Raw genomic sequence first — 15,864 nt, 5'->3', positions numbered from 1 at the left:
TAGGGTTGCCAACTTTCTCACTGTTTACCCTGAGAAAGACTACAATGACCATGAAGCCTTGCACGGGCACCCGTGTGCGCATGTGTGTACATGCCGATTGATTTTTCTTTCCCCTCTACAAATTGGTTTTGGTGATTCTGTTCAGTGAAACTACACTGTACCTACTAAATATTTCTACTTTCTATAGGCTGTGTATTTATCACATTCCTGCTTTTACTATATGTTAGTGTTATTTTAGGTTTTATGTGTTATTTGGTATAATTTGGTAGGTTATTTTTTGGGTCTGGGAACGCTCAAAAAATTTCCCATATAAATTAATGGTAATTGCTTCTTCGCTTTACGCCATTTTGGCACGAAAGGTTTCATAGGAACGCTCTACCTTAGCAGGGGAAATACGGGTCAAGGGTGGTCCCATATGGGACAAACCAATTTAGCCCAATATACGGGAAGTCCCGTCTAATATGGGACAGTTGGCAACCCTGGGAGGAAGGGGTGTTAATCACGACCGGAATATAGGTGATAAGTCAACTTTAAGACACTTAAAAGTGGCTAATACACTCAGTTTAATTTCTAAAAGGGTTAATCTAATGAATTCAATATTAAACACACAGCGCATATTTTCCTTGCATGAGTATAGGGATAAGTCAATTATAAGTCACTTATAAGTCAATAGCATCATAACATTTTAAGTAACGTTTGGATATTAAACACACAGCGCATATTTTCCTCGTATGAACATATAAAATCATTGCAACACACCAATATCGCTGAATCAGTGGGAGCCCTGGGCTTGTTTCCCTGCAACAAGACGAGGTGCCATCAAGGGGTGATGGGAGACAGCGATACTCGAAGGGGGTTCCTTATGTCCAGTCTATTCCGCAATTTAGCTTTCGTTGCATTCATTGCAGAAAACTCCACTTCACAGAGATATGTTGGAAATGGAAGCAACGTTTTCAGTGCTTTCGTGGCTATCTCAGGATATTTAGCCTTGACTTTAATTCCATCTCTATCTTCAATCAGAATGCCGGCAGAGATGTTATGTCAAACATACTTTTCAGCCCGCTGTTATTTGCAAGCTCGAGGAGTTGATCATCTTCCCGTGCTGACATGGATGACGCGTGCGTTCAAGTTCAACAGTGGGCGTGACAGGGAATGAGGAAAGGTGCAGCTGACTCATATCGCCAAATCATATTGTTTCCTCGTGGCTCGGTAGCACATGCTTTGTTGGTTGGGGACCGCTGCTGTACACCACCTCATCAACATCTGAAATTGTGCCAATTTATAGATGGCACTTGAGCATGCCTAGCCACATAGTTGTGGGAGTACAGAGAGTAGAGAAGTGGGTTAAGCATGCATCCTTGAGGTGATTGCGAGGAAGAGATATTTCCAAACTGCACTGACCATGGTCTCCCGAAGAGGAAGTCGGGATCCATTTGAGGAGGGAGGTACAAAGGCCCAGATATTTGAGCTTGTTGATTAGTACTGGGGGTATGATGGTGTTGAACGCTGAGTTGTAATGCTATTGTCCAGGTGATCCATGGCAAAGTGGAGACCACTGAGGCCGTATCCACTATGGACCTATTGTGGCAATAGGCAAATTGCAGCGGGTCCAGATCCCTGCTTAGGTAGGAGTTGATTCCAGCCATGTCCAACCTCTCAAAGCGCCTCATCACAATAGATGTGAGTGCAAATGGGTGAGGTTTTGAGGTAACTCATCCTGCTCTTTTTGGGCTCTGGTATGATTGTCGCCCTTTGAAGTAGGTGGGAACCTCCAACTAAAGCAGTGAGAGATTGAAAATGTTCTTCAACTCTCCCACCAGTTGGTTGGCACAGGATTTTAGTGCCCTACCAGTTTCAACATCAGGGCCTGGGGCCTTGCAAGGGTTCACCCTCTTGAAAGATATTCTCACATCGGTCTCCAGGACAGAATACAGGGTCGCTGGATGCTGCAGCGTAGAGGTGTACTTTTATTCTCCCTTTCAACACATACATAAAATTTGTTGAGCTCATCTGGGAGAGGAGCATCACTGCCATTCATGATGTTAGGTTTTGCCTTGTAGGAAGTAATAGCCTGCAAATTCTGACAGAGCTGATGTGCATCCGATCCCATCTCTATCTTCAATCAGAATTGTTCTTTCACTTTTAAAATAGTTTTTGCAGGTAGCACCTGGCCTTCTTGGATCACTGGTCTTCAATGTCACAGATCTACTCCTCAGCAGACTATAAAACTCTTAGTTCATCCACAGCAAGGGTGAGGGTATGTCCGGTATGTTCTGAAAGGCATGTCCTCTCACACACAGGTCTTATTGAAGTCGGTGATGACTGTGGTGTATTCATTCATATTCGAAGATTAATCTCTTAACTTTGTCTGGTCCAGAGACTCAAAGCAGTCCCGTAAGCCCCCATACCTTCTTGGTTCACCTCACTGATGCTGCAGTCTTTGGTCTCTGTCAGTACCCAGGGAGTAGAAGTACAGCCAGGTGATCAGACTTTCCAAAGTGCGGGCTCAGGATGGCCCGGTAAACATTCTTTATGGTGAAATAACAGTAGTCAGGCTCCTCTGGGTCCACAGGTGATTTGTTGGTGGTAGTTGTTCAGAGACTTCTTCAAGCTAGCCTGGTTGAAATCCCTCACAATGCGTGGGGAGGCATTGGGGTGCACAGTTTCGAGGCTGCTGGTCATGGTGCTCAGCTGCTTGACTTTGTCCAGAGCCACTACCAGGAAAACTCCCTCAGCAGGTAAAATGGACAACACTTGACCAGAAGATGTTCCAGGTCAGTGAGCAGGATAGAGATAGGACTGCCACATCTGTGCACCATGATCTGTCGATCATGAAGCATATTTCAAGTCCTCCTCTGCCTTTAAAGTACTCAGTTGTTCTGTCTTTACAGTGGATAGTGAAAACTCTTGGGCTGAAGTGCAGTGTCTGAAATGGTGGGGGATAGCCATGTTTCCATGGAGCAAATCCTGATGTCTCTCTGGTACTGCAACTTGATCTAAGGTCTTCAGTTTTATTTTCCAGAGACTGTACATTCACCAGCAGTACAGTACAGAGTTGGGGGGGGGGGGGGTCGAAGGGCTCTGTGTTTCAATTGTACCTGCATCCCAACCTACCTTCCTCGCTTCCTTCGCCTTGAAGCGGAACTGCACTCATGATCTGAGTTTGCCAACCAGGGCCCGTCAATTTTGAAGGACTGATGGATTTTTAAAAATGCTATTACTTACCCATGGCTGACTGAATTTCAGCTGCAGTACTCCTCAACAGGGATATTTGAAGATTCCCTTCAGAGCTGCATGCAAAGAGTCACCTAGGCGCCATCTTGCCTTTTTTTTGTATAGATGTGAAAATAATACGCAATGTAATTCTTTTAAGTTGAAATTGGAAATCAGACTCCAAGAACTAAATTTGCATTCTTATAATTCTTTTCTGAAGCTTTAGAAATTTAGCATCTGCTAGCTCCCTTGAGCCATGCTCCTAGTTGTTCATTTGGAACGTCAGGTTGAAGCTATAATAAGCTGCGCAGAAGTCTTTTTTTAAAACCAGGAGCCCTGTTTTCACTACTGCGGGGATCTCTTTTCAGTCATTTATTTCAGAATATGTAATCACCATCCTGGGCTTCCAAAGCCAACAAGTTAGGAGTTTCACATTTCCAATTTATTCCAATTTGTATTTTACTTAGTATTAGGTAGGAGAGAATTTGCATTTCACCATTTGCAAATTAAGGTGCCAGAAACAAAAGAAATATTTAAAGTAGTCAGGTTATAATGTAGGTAATGTGCTAACCAATCAGATATAGTGAGATCCCACAAACTGCAGTAGAATAATTGACCAGCAGATCTATTGGATACTAACAAGTTTACCAGGGGAAGAATCAAACTCTCAAGCTTATGAATGTGAATGATGCGGACAGTGGTAGATTTCTGCATCAGAACATAGAAAATGGAGCAGTTCTGTGTAGAACAGAACAAGATCATTGGCCCACAATGTGCCAATGTTTTAACCCACAATAAATCAACCTAACCCTTCCCTCCTACATGACCCTCCAGTTTTCTTTCATTTGTGTGCCTAACAGTCTCTTGTATGTCCCCAATGTATCTGCCTCAACCATCACTCCTTGGAGTTCATTCCACGCACCTACCACTCTGTGTAAAAACTTTGAGGAATCTATGCATGTGAACTCCTAAGGTCCCTCTGTTCCATCAAACTACTAAGAATCTTTTACTCTGCCTTCAAATTCAGCCTTACAAAGTGTTTCATTTCACACTTCTCCAGACTGAACTATCATCTGTCACTTCTCAGCCCAGCTCTGCATCCTATTAATGTCCCCTTTTAACCTAAGACAACCTTCTACCCACTATCCACACCACCAACAACCCAGGTGTCATCTGCGAACTTACTGACCCACCTTTCCACTACTTCATCTAACTCTTTCATAAATATCTCAAGGAGCAGGGGTCGCAGGACAGATCCCTAAGGAACACTACTGGTCACTGACCTCCAGGAAGCATACTCCCCATCTACTAACACTCTCTGCCTTCTGTGGGCAAGCCAATTCTGAACCCATGCAGCCAAGTTTCCCTGGAGTCCATGCCTCCTGAGCCTACTATTAGAAATCTTGCCAAATGCCTTACTAAAATCCATAAACACAACATCCACTGCTCTACCTTCATCAATGTTTTGTCAGTTCCTCAATCAGGCTCATGAGGCCTGAGCTGCCCCTCAAAAAAGTCCTAAGCCATTTGGACTGTCCCTAATCAGTCTATGCTTCTCCAAATGCTCAAGTCCTGTCTCTAAGAATCCTCTTCAATAGTTTGCCCACCACTGATGTAAGACTCACTAGTCTACAATTCCCAGTATTATCCCTATTATCTTTCTTGAAAAAAGGAATAACATTTGTCACCCTCTAATCTGTTACTACTCCTTTAGCCAGTGAGCACCCAAAGTTTATCGTCAAAGGCACAGCGGTGTCTTCCCTTGTTTCCTGTAGTAACCAGGGGTATATCCCCCCCTGGCCCCAGGGACTTGTCTATCCTAATGGTTTTCAAATGCTCCAGCATGTCCACTTGCTTAACGTTGACATGTTCCAGCATATCAACCTATTCTATGCTGTCCTCAATACTAAAGCAAAGTATTCATTAAGAACCTGCTCTATCTACTCTGACTCCAGGCCCATTTCCTCTTTTATTCCTGATCGATCCTTCTCATTCTAGTCATCCCCTTGTTCTTCACGTACATGTAGAAAGCCTTAGGATTTTCCTTAATCCTACTCACCAAGGCCGCCTTATGTCCTCTTCTAGCTACAAGTCCATTCTTCAGTTCTTTCCTGGCCACCATGTAACTCTCTAGAGCATTGTTTGATCCTTGCTTTTTGAACCTGAAGTAGGCTTCTTTCTCCCTCTTGAAAATGATGGATGCTTCACCCTACCATTCTTTCCCTGCCTCAAATGGGGCAAACCTATCCAGAACCCTATGCAAGTGCACTCTAAACAACCTCCACTTTTCTGTTGTGCATTTCCCAGAATACATCTGTCCCAATTTACATTCCCAAGTTCCTGCCTAATATCATTATCACTTGCCCTCCTCCGATTAAGTACATTCCTATATCACCTGCTTTTATCCTTCTCCAAGGTTGTGGTAAAGTTCAGGGAGTTGTCACTTTCTCCAAAATACTCACCCACTGAGGGATCTATACTTGACCTGGTTCACAGGATGTTCTATGTACTGGAATGCAAGAGCAAGTCATGGGAATACATAGAGCTAACCAAATATGACAAGCATTCAATATGTGTATTACCTACAATGAATTTCAAACTATCCATTGTTTTATCTTCTCTAGGGTGGAGTTCCAGAACAAGTTCTACAGTGGAGCTGGCTACAAGTTTAACCCCTTCTCATTCAAATCGATTCTAGATGGAAATCCAGATGAATGAAATGGAAATTAAAATGAAATATTGGTACAAAAGACATCTCAGCTATAGATTCAAAAGATTGTTTAAATTGAAATCAAATCACCTGTGGATCTTGCTAATCAATTAACATACAAATTATTGATATTTAAAGAAACGTACATCTTAAAATTTAATTTTTGCAAGTATTTGAATACCAATATGCAGGTGATATTTTGAAGGGGTTGTGGAGAGAAAGCGGTGTTAAAATAGAGCATGCATATAGCAAATGTATTCAGTCTGCCTGTGTTCATATTTGTATTCTCTGCATTAAAATGTGACTTTTTCTGGAGGGAGAAACAAAAATCCAATTCTGATTATCTAAAAATTAATTGCATTTACTTCATTTTTACACAAAAGCTGGGAGCCTCCTTATTTAAAGGCTTTTTCAGAATACATGCTACCACACCTTAAATCTCCTGGATGCCATAAATGCTTACTCCTCCTATGATCTTTTGATTGTTATTTTGAAGTACAGACACACCAAGAAAGTTTTCTATGGACTCTTCCAGTCAAAATCGTGTTGAGTCTGTGGCTTGGGTGTAGTGGTTGAAGGTTTGGTTTTTTTGGGAACAGAAGTATTTAGAGACATGGAGGGTGGGGGAATTAGAGGACAAGCTGGAGTCCTCATTCATGATCATCAGCAAGTCAATACTGAAGATCGAAGCCCGAGTTCCAGGAGCTGTGTTGATTTGCATCGACTGGGTGCACACGTTTAACCAGAATGTTGAAAAAAGTCCCAGCTGAAGAATAAAGATTACATCAGTTCTGTGCAGCCAGTTAAATGTCTTGAATTAAAAGACAAATAATTGTTACTTTCAGCAGATTGAAGGCAAATAATGAAGTGAGTGATAGTGGCCTTACTTTGGTGCTTCAGTGTCACACAAGCCTGATAGTTCTGATTGAATTTATTTAAATCTTTCATCTGTCCCACAATGTGGAGGAGTAAAACTCATTGCATTATGACTCCATCATAATGCACAGATGTGAATTTATAAGTCCAAGGGCTGTCCCATAGCTTGTTGGTCCTGGCTTTAATGCTGCGGTACCGTTTGCCAAACGGAAGCAGCCGAAGCAGTTTATGGTTGGGGTGACTGGTGTTCCCGATGATCTTTCGGGCCTTCTTTACACACCTGCTGGGGGGCGGGGGGGGAGTTCACATCCAGAGATGCACTGGGCTGGTGATATTGTATCACTCTCTGCAATGCCCAGTGATCAAGGTTGGTACAGTTCCTGTCCCAAGCAGTGATACAGCCAGTCAGGAGGCGCTCGATAGTGCTGCTTTAGCAGGTCATGAGGATTTGGGGGCTCATGCCGAACAACTTCAGGCGCCTGAGGTGGAAGGGATGCTGCTGTGCGTCTTTTGCCATACCCGGTGTGTACAATTCAGCTGAGATCTTCAGTGATGTGTTTACCAAGGAACTTGAAACCTCTCAAGCGGCAGTCCCACTTGATGTTGATTGGAACGAGCCTGTCTGCAGTGATGATACACTATTGTGTCTTTGGCTATGGTTTAACTTGGTTCCTGGCATCATCCCTTTTAATTTAAAAAAAAAAGCTTATTTGTTCCCTTCTTAGATGCAAGAGCATCTGATTTTCTATAATTCTTTCATATCTATACATTAGGTAAGATTTTTTTAAAAATTGCACTTCCCTGGATATTAAGTACATTGTGTTTGCTGACTGCACAATTTTCAATTCCACTTGCAACTCTGAAGTACTTGTAATAGCCCAGACCCGCTTGCAGTAAGACCCAGACAACACAGGGATAGGTTAACAAGTGACAAGTAATATTCACAACACAAGTACCGGGCAATGACCATCTCCCATATGAGTGCCTAACCATTTCTCTTTATTATTCAATGTATTATAATTGCCAAGATTTCAAGTTTCACCATCCTTGTGACAAGTAGTTTGACTGGACCAGCCAAATTATTGCCATTGGCTTCAATAGTGAGTTAGAGGCTGGGTATCCTGTGGTAGGTGACATGCCTTCTAATTTCCGCGAAGCCTTTCCATCATTGGCAAGACACAAGTCAGGAGCAAGATAAAATATTCTCAAGTGCTTTAGCTCCAAAAATACTCAAGGAACTCAACACTATGCAGGACAAAGCAGTCCACATGGCCTGATTCTTATCCACCATCATAACCGTTCATGCTCTGTATGATTGGCTCACGGAGGTTGCTGTATGCAGAACATGCAACATGCCTCGACCAGGTTACTTACCAGCATCTTGCAAATCAAGAAGGACAAAGTTAGCAGCTGTTTGGGAATACTAACTCATGCAGGCTTTATTCCAAATTGCCCAGCATCTTGACTTGGGAATATTTCTGTTTCTTCAACATTGCTAGGTCTAAATCCCAGCACAATGACCCAGTTGTATAATCTGCAGTAGAGGACTCGAGCAGTTCCCCACACCTTTGCAGACACAATTGGGATGGACAATCAGTTCCGCTGGTGATGCCCACGTTCTGAGCAAGAGTGAACTCCGGTTCGGACCACTCTACCAGATATCATTACGCTGATATTGTTGATCATGACCACATACTGAACACCTTTAAGACTATGATAAATATTGCCAAGATTCTACTGGAACTTGTTCAATGAATGAGAAGGTGATAGATAAGAACTACAGCAAGGTAGTGACCCCTAAGTTGAAGAAGGCAGGTAACCGGTGACTTAGTCGAAGGAAAGGGAATAGACAGCAGAGTACTCTTGTGACCATTCCGCTCAACCATAATTATGCTACTTTAGATACTTTTGGGGTTGAAGAACGATCTACCGGGGAATTTACATTGACTAGGTCTCTGGCAGTGAGTCTGGCATTATGGCTCAAGGGAAAGGGGGATAAGAGAAGAGTGGTGGTGACGGGATTCACTGGTTAGGGGAAGAGATGAGATTATGTGGGCATGAAAGGGACACCCAGTTGATGTGTGGTCTCATCTCAGATAAGGTCCATAGCATGCTTAATGGAGAGAGTGAGTAGCCAGAAATTGTGTTTACAACAAGGGCAATGAACTTAAAAGAGTGTAGGTTAATATATGGAACTATAATGTTGTGGCCATTAGAGACTGGCTTGTCACTAGGGAAGGAATGGCTGCTAAATGTTCGTGTTTAGATGTTTCAAAAGGGATAGAGAGAGAGAGAAAAGTGGTAGGAGCGGTATTGCTAATCAGAGATAGTATCACAGTTGTAGAAAGGAAGGATGTCATGGAGGGATTATTTAGATTGTCTACTGGGTCAGTGTGGGTGTTCAAGTCAAAAATAGGAATGGGGCAATCACTCTATTGTAGCATTCCATTGACCCCCCCCCCCCCCCCCAGTAGCATAGGCGACTTCCACTTCCTTAACATTGATTGCCACCTCATTAGTACAAAAGGATTCCTGACACAATATGTACACAGCCATCGAGAGGAGAGGCCTTATGAGATCTGGTACAGCCAATGATACTGTTCGGGTGACAGATCTCTCAATAAGTCTGCATTTTAAGAGGTTGTGACCACAACTCCTTGATCATTAGCATAGCCTTGACCAGGGGAGCAGGCAGTATGGGGAGGTTTAATTGGTGAATTGTACCACTATTGGGCAGAAACTTGAGGGTGTAAATTGGAATCAGATTTTAGTCAGGGAAATTCACAACAGAAATACCAGGATTTCCAGCAAAGGATTCTGGATTGAGATAGAGAAAGGTTGGTAGGATGAGTGAGCCATGGCTGACAAGATATATGGAACATTGAGTCAAGAGGATGAAAGAAGCATATCTATGGTTTAGGAAGCAAGGATCAACAGGGCTCTGGAGTTTATAAGGTGGCCACAAAGGGGATTAAGACTGGTCTTAGGAGAACTAGAAAGGGATGTGAGAAGACATTAGTGAGAATGATTAAGAAAAGTCCAAGGCATTCTACACATGAAGAATGTGAGTATGATTAGAATAAAGATGGGACTGAACAGGGATAGTAGAGGAAACATGCCTGGAGTCAGAGGAGGTAAGGGAACACTTTACCTCAGTATTCACCAGTGAGAGGGACATTGATGAATGTGAGGTCAGAGTAGAACAGGTTGCTATGCTGGAGCATGTTGGTGTTGAGAAAGAGGATGTACATGAACTTTTGGAAATCACTAGGATAGATGAGTCCCCAAGGCCAGACAGGATATGCCCCAGGTTGCGTGAGAAAGTGAGGGAAGAGATTGCTCTGGCTTTGATCATTGGGTACACATGGTACGTTCATGAAGAATGTCAAGGGGCATGGGATCCAGGGAAACTTTCTGTATGGAGTCAGAATTGGCTTGTCCACAGGACACGGGGTGGTAGTAGTTTGAGCATGTTCTGCCTGGGGTGTTTACAAGTAACTCTTCTGGGATCCCTGCTATTTGTGATTTTAATAAGTGACTTGGATGAGGAAGTGCAAAGGTGGGGTTAGTAAACTTGCATATGACACAAATGTTGGTAATGTTGTGGATAGTGTAGAGGGTTGTCGTAGGTTACAACAGGACATTGATGGGATGCAGAGCTGGGCTCAGAACTGGCAGATGAAGTTCAATCCAGCAAAGTAATTCATTTTGGAAGGTTGAATTTGAAGGCAGAATACAGGGTTAATGGCAAGATTCTTAACGAAATGGAGGCACAGAGTGATTTTTTGGGGTCCATGTCCATGGATCTCTCAAAGTTGCCACGCAAGTTGATGCAGTGATTAAGAAGGCATATGGTGTGTTGGCCTTCATTAGTTGGGGATTACATTCAGGAGCCATGAGGTGATGCTGCAGCTCTATAAATCCCTGGTTAGACCATACTTGGAGCATTATGTTCAATTCTGGTCACCTCATTGTAGAAAGGATGGGGAAGATATAGAGAGGGTGACGAGATTTACCAGGTGCTGCCTGAATTGGGGAGCATGTCTTGTGAGGATAGGTTGAGTGAGCTAGGACTTCTCCCTTTGGAGCAAAGGAGGATGAGAGGTGACTTGATAGAGGTTTATAAGATGATACAAGGCATAGAGTGAACAGCCAGAGCATTCTTCCCAGGGTGACTGGCTAATACGAGAGGGCATGATGTTCAAATGATTCCTTTCGTTATCAAAGTATGCAACCTGAAATTAGTTTTCAGCGAAAAAAATTAAGAACTGCAGAAGAATGAACAACAGAAAAATTTAGAACCCCAAAGCTCCCTCTCCCCCTTCCCACGTAATCAGCAGCAAAGCATCAACGACTCCCTCCCCCACCCATTTCAGCAACAAGTGTCAGCACTCACCCTGCACCACCAAGAAATAGCAAAGCATCCAAAGTGAGATCAGGATCTGCAGTCAACCAAAACTATTGTTTACCCACCAGTTCCATGTGCCACAGGCTCTCTTACTAACAAGTGACAGATATCACCCACTTTCACAGCAAAAGGGAAGACTGAGAGTCGCTGTTATGGTGGTAGAGTTGGCTGCGTTGCTCTTTATTCCTAGATTCTCGAGAATCAGCAGCGAACTCTTTCCACCGTCCAGAGAAAAAGAGAGGGAGCGATCGCTCCAGTACAGAGACCTCCATCTGCAGCACCTGCTGCTGCGAAATCCTGATGTCCCTTCTCCCACAACGCCTCACTCAGCAGCATTGGTCTGGAGTCGGTCATCCACAGGGCCCTGCAGGGCTATATCTCAGCGTCTTCCATGCCAGACCTGGAGGCTGTTGGAAAACAGCCAATGATTAAAGGAAAAGATGAATGCCAGAGTTAGGAATTTTAGAATGGAATGCCGTGCCAGGGGTGATGCTAGAAGCAGATACACAAGGACATTTAGGAGACTCTTAGATAGGTAAATGGATGAAAAACAAATGGAGAGATACATAGAAATGTTTGATTGATCTTAGAGTAAACCAACATATCAGCACAAAACCATGGGCTGAAAGGCCTGTACTGTACTGTACTGTTGTCTGTAAAAACAATCTCCTGTGCTGCATGTCACTGCATTGTTGAGCTGAACCATTGACCATTTAAGCCCATGTTTGGAGTATAGCTCCAGAATGCAGTGAATTACTACTGGAACACTAATGGTTGTGAAGACTGTGTCCATCACCTGGAAGAGCTTCTAGATGCCTTCAAAAATATAAGACATTGAGAGAATCAAAGATAAAACCTCAAAAAGAAAGTGCCAAGTTAGAAATTAGTGTCAGGGACCTTCGTGAAGAGCAAGCACTCAATTGCAGCTAATACATGTCAGTCAAATGTTTACTGGAACTCAGCAGGCCAGACAGCATCTATGGAAAAGAGTTCAGCTGACGTTTTGGGCCAAGACCCTTCATCAGGTCCTGATGAAGGCTCTCAGCTCAAAACATCGACTGTACTCTTTTCCATAGATGCTGCCTGGCCTGCTGAGTTCCTCCAGCATTTTGTGTGCGTTGCTTGGATTTCCAGCATCTGCAGATTTTCTCTTGTTGGTTATGTTTCATGCTTTTACCTTTTGAATCTGTGAACTCGTGTGAATATTTGGCTCAATTAAGATATTGTAAGCAATCACTTAAGCAAATAATGGTGTTTCTAAACTCTGCTTTTCTGAATTTTAAGCAAATGCTTTTTGCTTGATGCTTCAGATTCTTATTGATGGAGTAGCATTTTATGATTGATATCAAACTGTGTTCATTGTTATTGCTGTATAATTGTCTACTACAGAGTAGAGTATAGGAATGTTACTATATTAGTCTGTAATCCCCATTTCCTCATCTCAATCTGAGCTCACTTCCCTCTTGAATGAAGTGGTCAGTTTCTTGACATTTTCTTGCTTAAATGAATCTTTCTCACTTCCCCTTTTCAATGTGAATTGTAAAACCTTGCTTCTCTTCCATAACAACCATTTGTCAGTCTTTAATCTATTGTCTCCTTTTAAACAGATCCATTTTAATCTTCTTTGCTCCTAGTTTTTCAAATCTCTAGTCACCCTAATCTGTTATGATCAATTTTGTAATTAAAGATAGATTAGCTTTATTTATCCCACACACATTGAAATGCGTTGTTTGCGTTAAAGTATATCAGCGAGGAATGTACCAGGCAGCCAAAAACATAGCCACATTTCCATTGGCAACGTAGCATGCCCATAACTCATTAACCCTAACCATAGGTCTTTAGAATGTGGAGGAAACCCATGGGGAGAATGTAAAAACTCCCCATGACCTGGTAAAATGGCAGCAAACTCAGACATGGCGGCTTCTAAAGAAGTTATCGTCATTTTTAAATGTGTTTTTTTTTACCATCACAAGGCCCTTCTGGACATTAACTTAAAGTACTCCAGTTCCCTTCTATCAGTGAGTTGCCTCTTGGCGAAGAAACTTCAGGGTCTGGATTTGGTCTGGATCATGCGGCTGCCTGCATCAGAGAGTTGGAGTCAGTGTGAGTACGAGGTATACAGTCCAAACAGTGAGTGATCGTCTTGGTCACTTTCCTTGCGATCACAAGATGCTGTTCGACATTGTTAATGCGGAATGCTGCAAGTCCATTTCACAGATTTGTTGGTGGGCAGTGGAGGAGCTGTGTGGCCTCGCTCGTGGTGAGGACGTGGCCTCGGGCTGCGGTGTCACCTGTTTGCGGCTGTCTGGGAGGAGACTCCAGAGTCGGTGCCACCAGACTGTGGCATACACGTTGGAGTCAGTGATGCCCTCTGGTGTTCACTCAGCAGAATACAAGCTGTATTGTGTTAGCTGTGGACTGCTTCAATATTCGTGGACTCAGGGACTTGGACTGCATTTTGCTGTGTGATTGTATTTTACTGCTGTCTTTTATGTGCTGTATGTGCCTTGTGCTGTGTATGACTGCTGGGACTGAGTTTTGCACCTTGGCCAAAGAGTAATGCCATTTTGCTCATGGGTATTCATTTATGGTTGAATGACAATTAAACTTGAATTTGAAACTCATTACAGGCAGTGGCATGATGTGAGTGCGATCAGTAATCACTGGTGCTGTAATAGCATTACTGGAAGACAAGGGAGCAGAACTGGGCCATTTGGCCTATCGAATCTGCACCATCATTCTACTCTGGCCGCTTTATTATCCCCCTCACCCATTCTCTGCCCGCTCCCTGTAATCTTTGATATTCCTACTAATCAGGAACTTATCAACCTCTGCTTTAAATCTACCCAATCACTTGACAATGAATTCCACAGATTCACCACCCCTTGGCTAAGAAATTCCTCCTCTTCTCTATTCTGAAGGGACATCCTTGTATTCTGAGGCAATGTACTCTGGTCCTAGAATCCCCCACTATAGGAAACATCCTCTCCCTGCATCCACTCTGTTTAGGCCTTTCAATATTCAATAGGTTTCACTGAGATTCCCCCCTCATTTTTCTAAACTGCAGCTGTACAGGGCCCTGGTGAGACCACACCTGGAGTACCGTGTGCAGTTTTGGTCTCCAAATTTGAGGAAGGACATTCTTGCTATTGAGGGAGTGCAGCGTAGGTTCACAAGGTTAATTCCCGGGATGGCAGGACTGTCATATGTCGAAAGATTTGAGCGACTGGGCTTGTATACTCTGGAATTTGGAAGGCTGAGAGGGGATCTTATTGAAACATATAAGATTATTAAGGGATTGGATATGCTGGAGGCAGGAAGCATGTTCCCGCTTATGGGTGAGTCCAGAACCAGAGGCCACAGTTTAAGAATAAGGGGTAGGCCATTTAGAACGGAGTTGAAGAAAAACTTTTTCACCCAGAGAGTGGTGGATATATGTAATGCTTTGCCCCAGAAGGCTGTGGAGGCCAAGTCTCTGGATGCTATCAAGAAAGAGATGGATAGAGCTCTTAAAGATAGCGGAATCAAAGGTTATGGGGATAAGGCAGGAACTGGATACTGATTGTGGATGATCAGCCTTGATCATAGTGAATGGCGGTGCTGGCTCAAAGGGCCGAATGGCCTACTCCTGCACCTATTGTCTATAAGTACCATCCCAGACCAATCAAAAGCTTCTCATACATGAACCCTTTCATTCCTGGGATCATTCTCATGAACCTCCTGGACCCTCTCCAATCCAGCACTTCCACTCTTAGATCAGGAAGCCGCAGCTACTCACATTACTCCATGCGGTCTAACCAATGCTTTATAAAACCTCAGCATTCCATCCTTGCTCTTGTATTCTATTTCTCTTCAAATGAATGCTAATATTGCATTTGTCTTCCTTACCACTGACTCGACCTGCAAGTTAACATTCAGGGAATCCTGCATGAGGACTTCCAAGTACCTTTGCACATCAGTTTTGTGAATTTGCTCCCCATTTTGAAAATAGTCTACGCCTTTATTTCTTCTGTCAGTTGCACTATGCCACTGTGGCACCATTCTGGACTTGCATTCCACTTTTTCCCTGATTGTTTCCCTCAGCACCATGCAGTCTTGGAAAAAATATCACTGGTTCTTCATCATCACTGGTGCAACTCCCTACCAAACAGCAGCATGGTTGCACCCTTTACTAGGATTAATGTTTCAGGAAAGTGTCTCAACAATTCAGTGTCTCAATATTTTGTGCAACCCTATTTGCATTATTATTTTCTTCCCTAGTATGAAACTGGAATCCCATTTTCTCATTTAACAGAGAAAAAAAAAGCCTGCATTTCATTCACACTTTTCACAATCTGGGATACGTGAAAGTAAAGTACAGTCATATAACATAGAAACAGACCATTCAGCCCACTATTTTCTTGCTAACCATCAGCTTATCCCTCTGAATCCCAGGTATGACTGGTATTGTCTGTGCAATGAAATTTCTCATAATCATCTAAGTTCCTCTTAAATGTGAAAATGTTTGCCTCCACCACACCCTCTGGCATGTCTTCCAGAGCCACTTCCCTAAATCTTCTGCTCTGTAACCCCACGTCCTCTGGTTACAGTCATTGTGGACAGTGGTAAAGCTTTCCATTATTATAGCCAACCCCCTTTTGCTTCACGTATTCAGATC

General features: G+C 43.1%; 1 protein-coding gene across 4 annotated transcripts in view; it reads left to right on the top strand.

The window, feature by feature from the left end:
- Window positions 1-6,252, top strand: part of LOC140202744 (V-type proton ATPase 116 kDa subunit a 4-like) — a 77,203-nt gene extending 70,951 nt beyond the window's left edge. For all 4 annotated transcript variants that reach the window (XM_072268014.1, XM_072268010.1, XM_072268011.1 and 1 more), the window contains one exon: window positions 5,838-6,252. In XM_072268014.1, the coding sequence (XP_072124115.1) occupies window positions 5,838-5,931 (94 nt within the window). In that variant the 3' untranslated portion in view covers window positions 5,932-6,252. The remainder of the gene's footprint in view (window positions 1-5,837) is intronic.
- Window positions 6,253-15,864: the final 9,612 nt, after the last annotated feature.

The sequence above is a fragment of the Mobula birostris genome, chromosome 9, assembly GCF_030028105.1.
Source record: "Mobula birostris isolate sMobBir1 chromosome 9, sMobBir1.hap1, whole genome shotgun sequence".
Taxonomy (NCBI): Eukaryota; Metazoa; Chordata; class Chondrichthyes; order Myliobatiformes; family Myliobatidae; genus Mobula; species Mobula birostris.
This window is presented reverse-complemented; position numbering and strand designations above follow the sequence as displayed.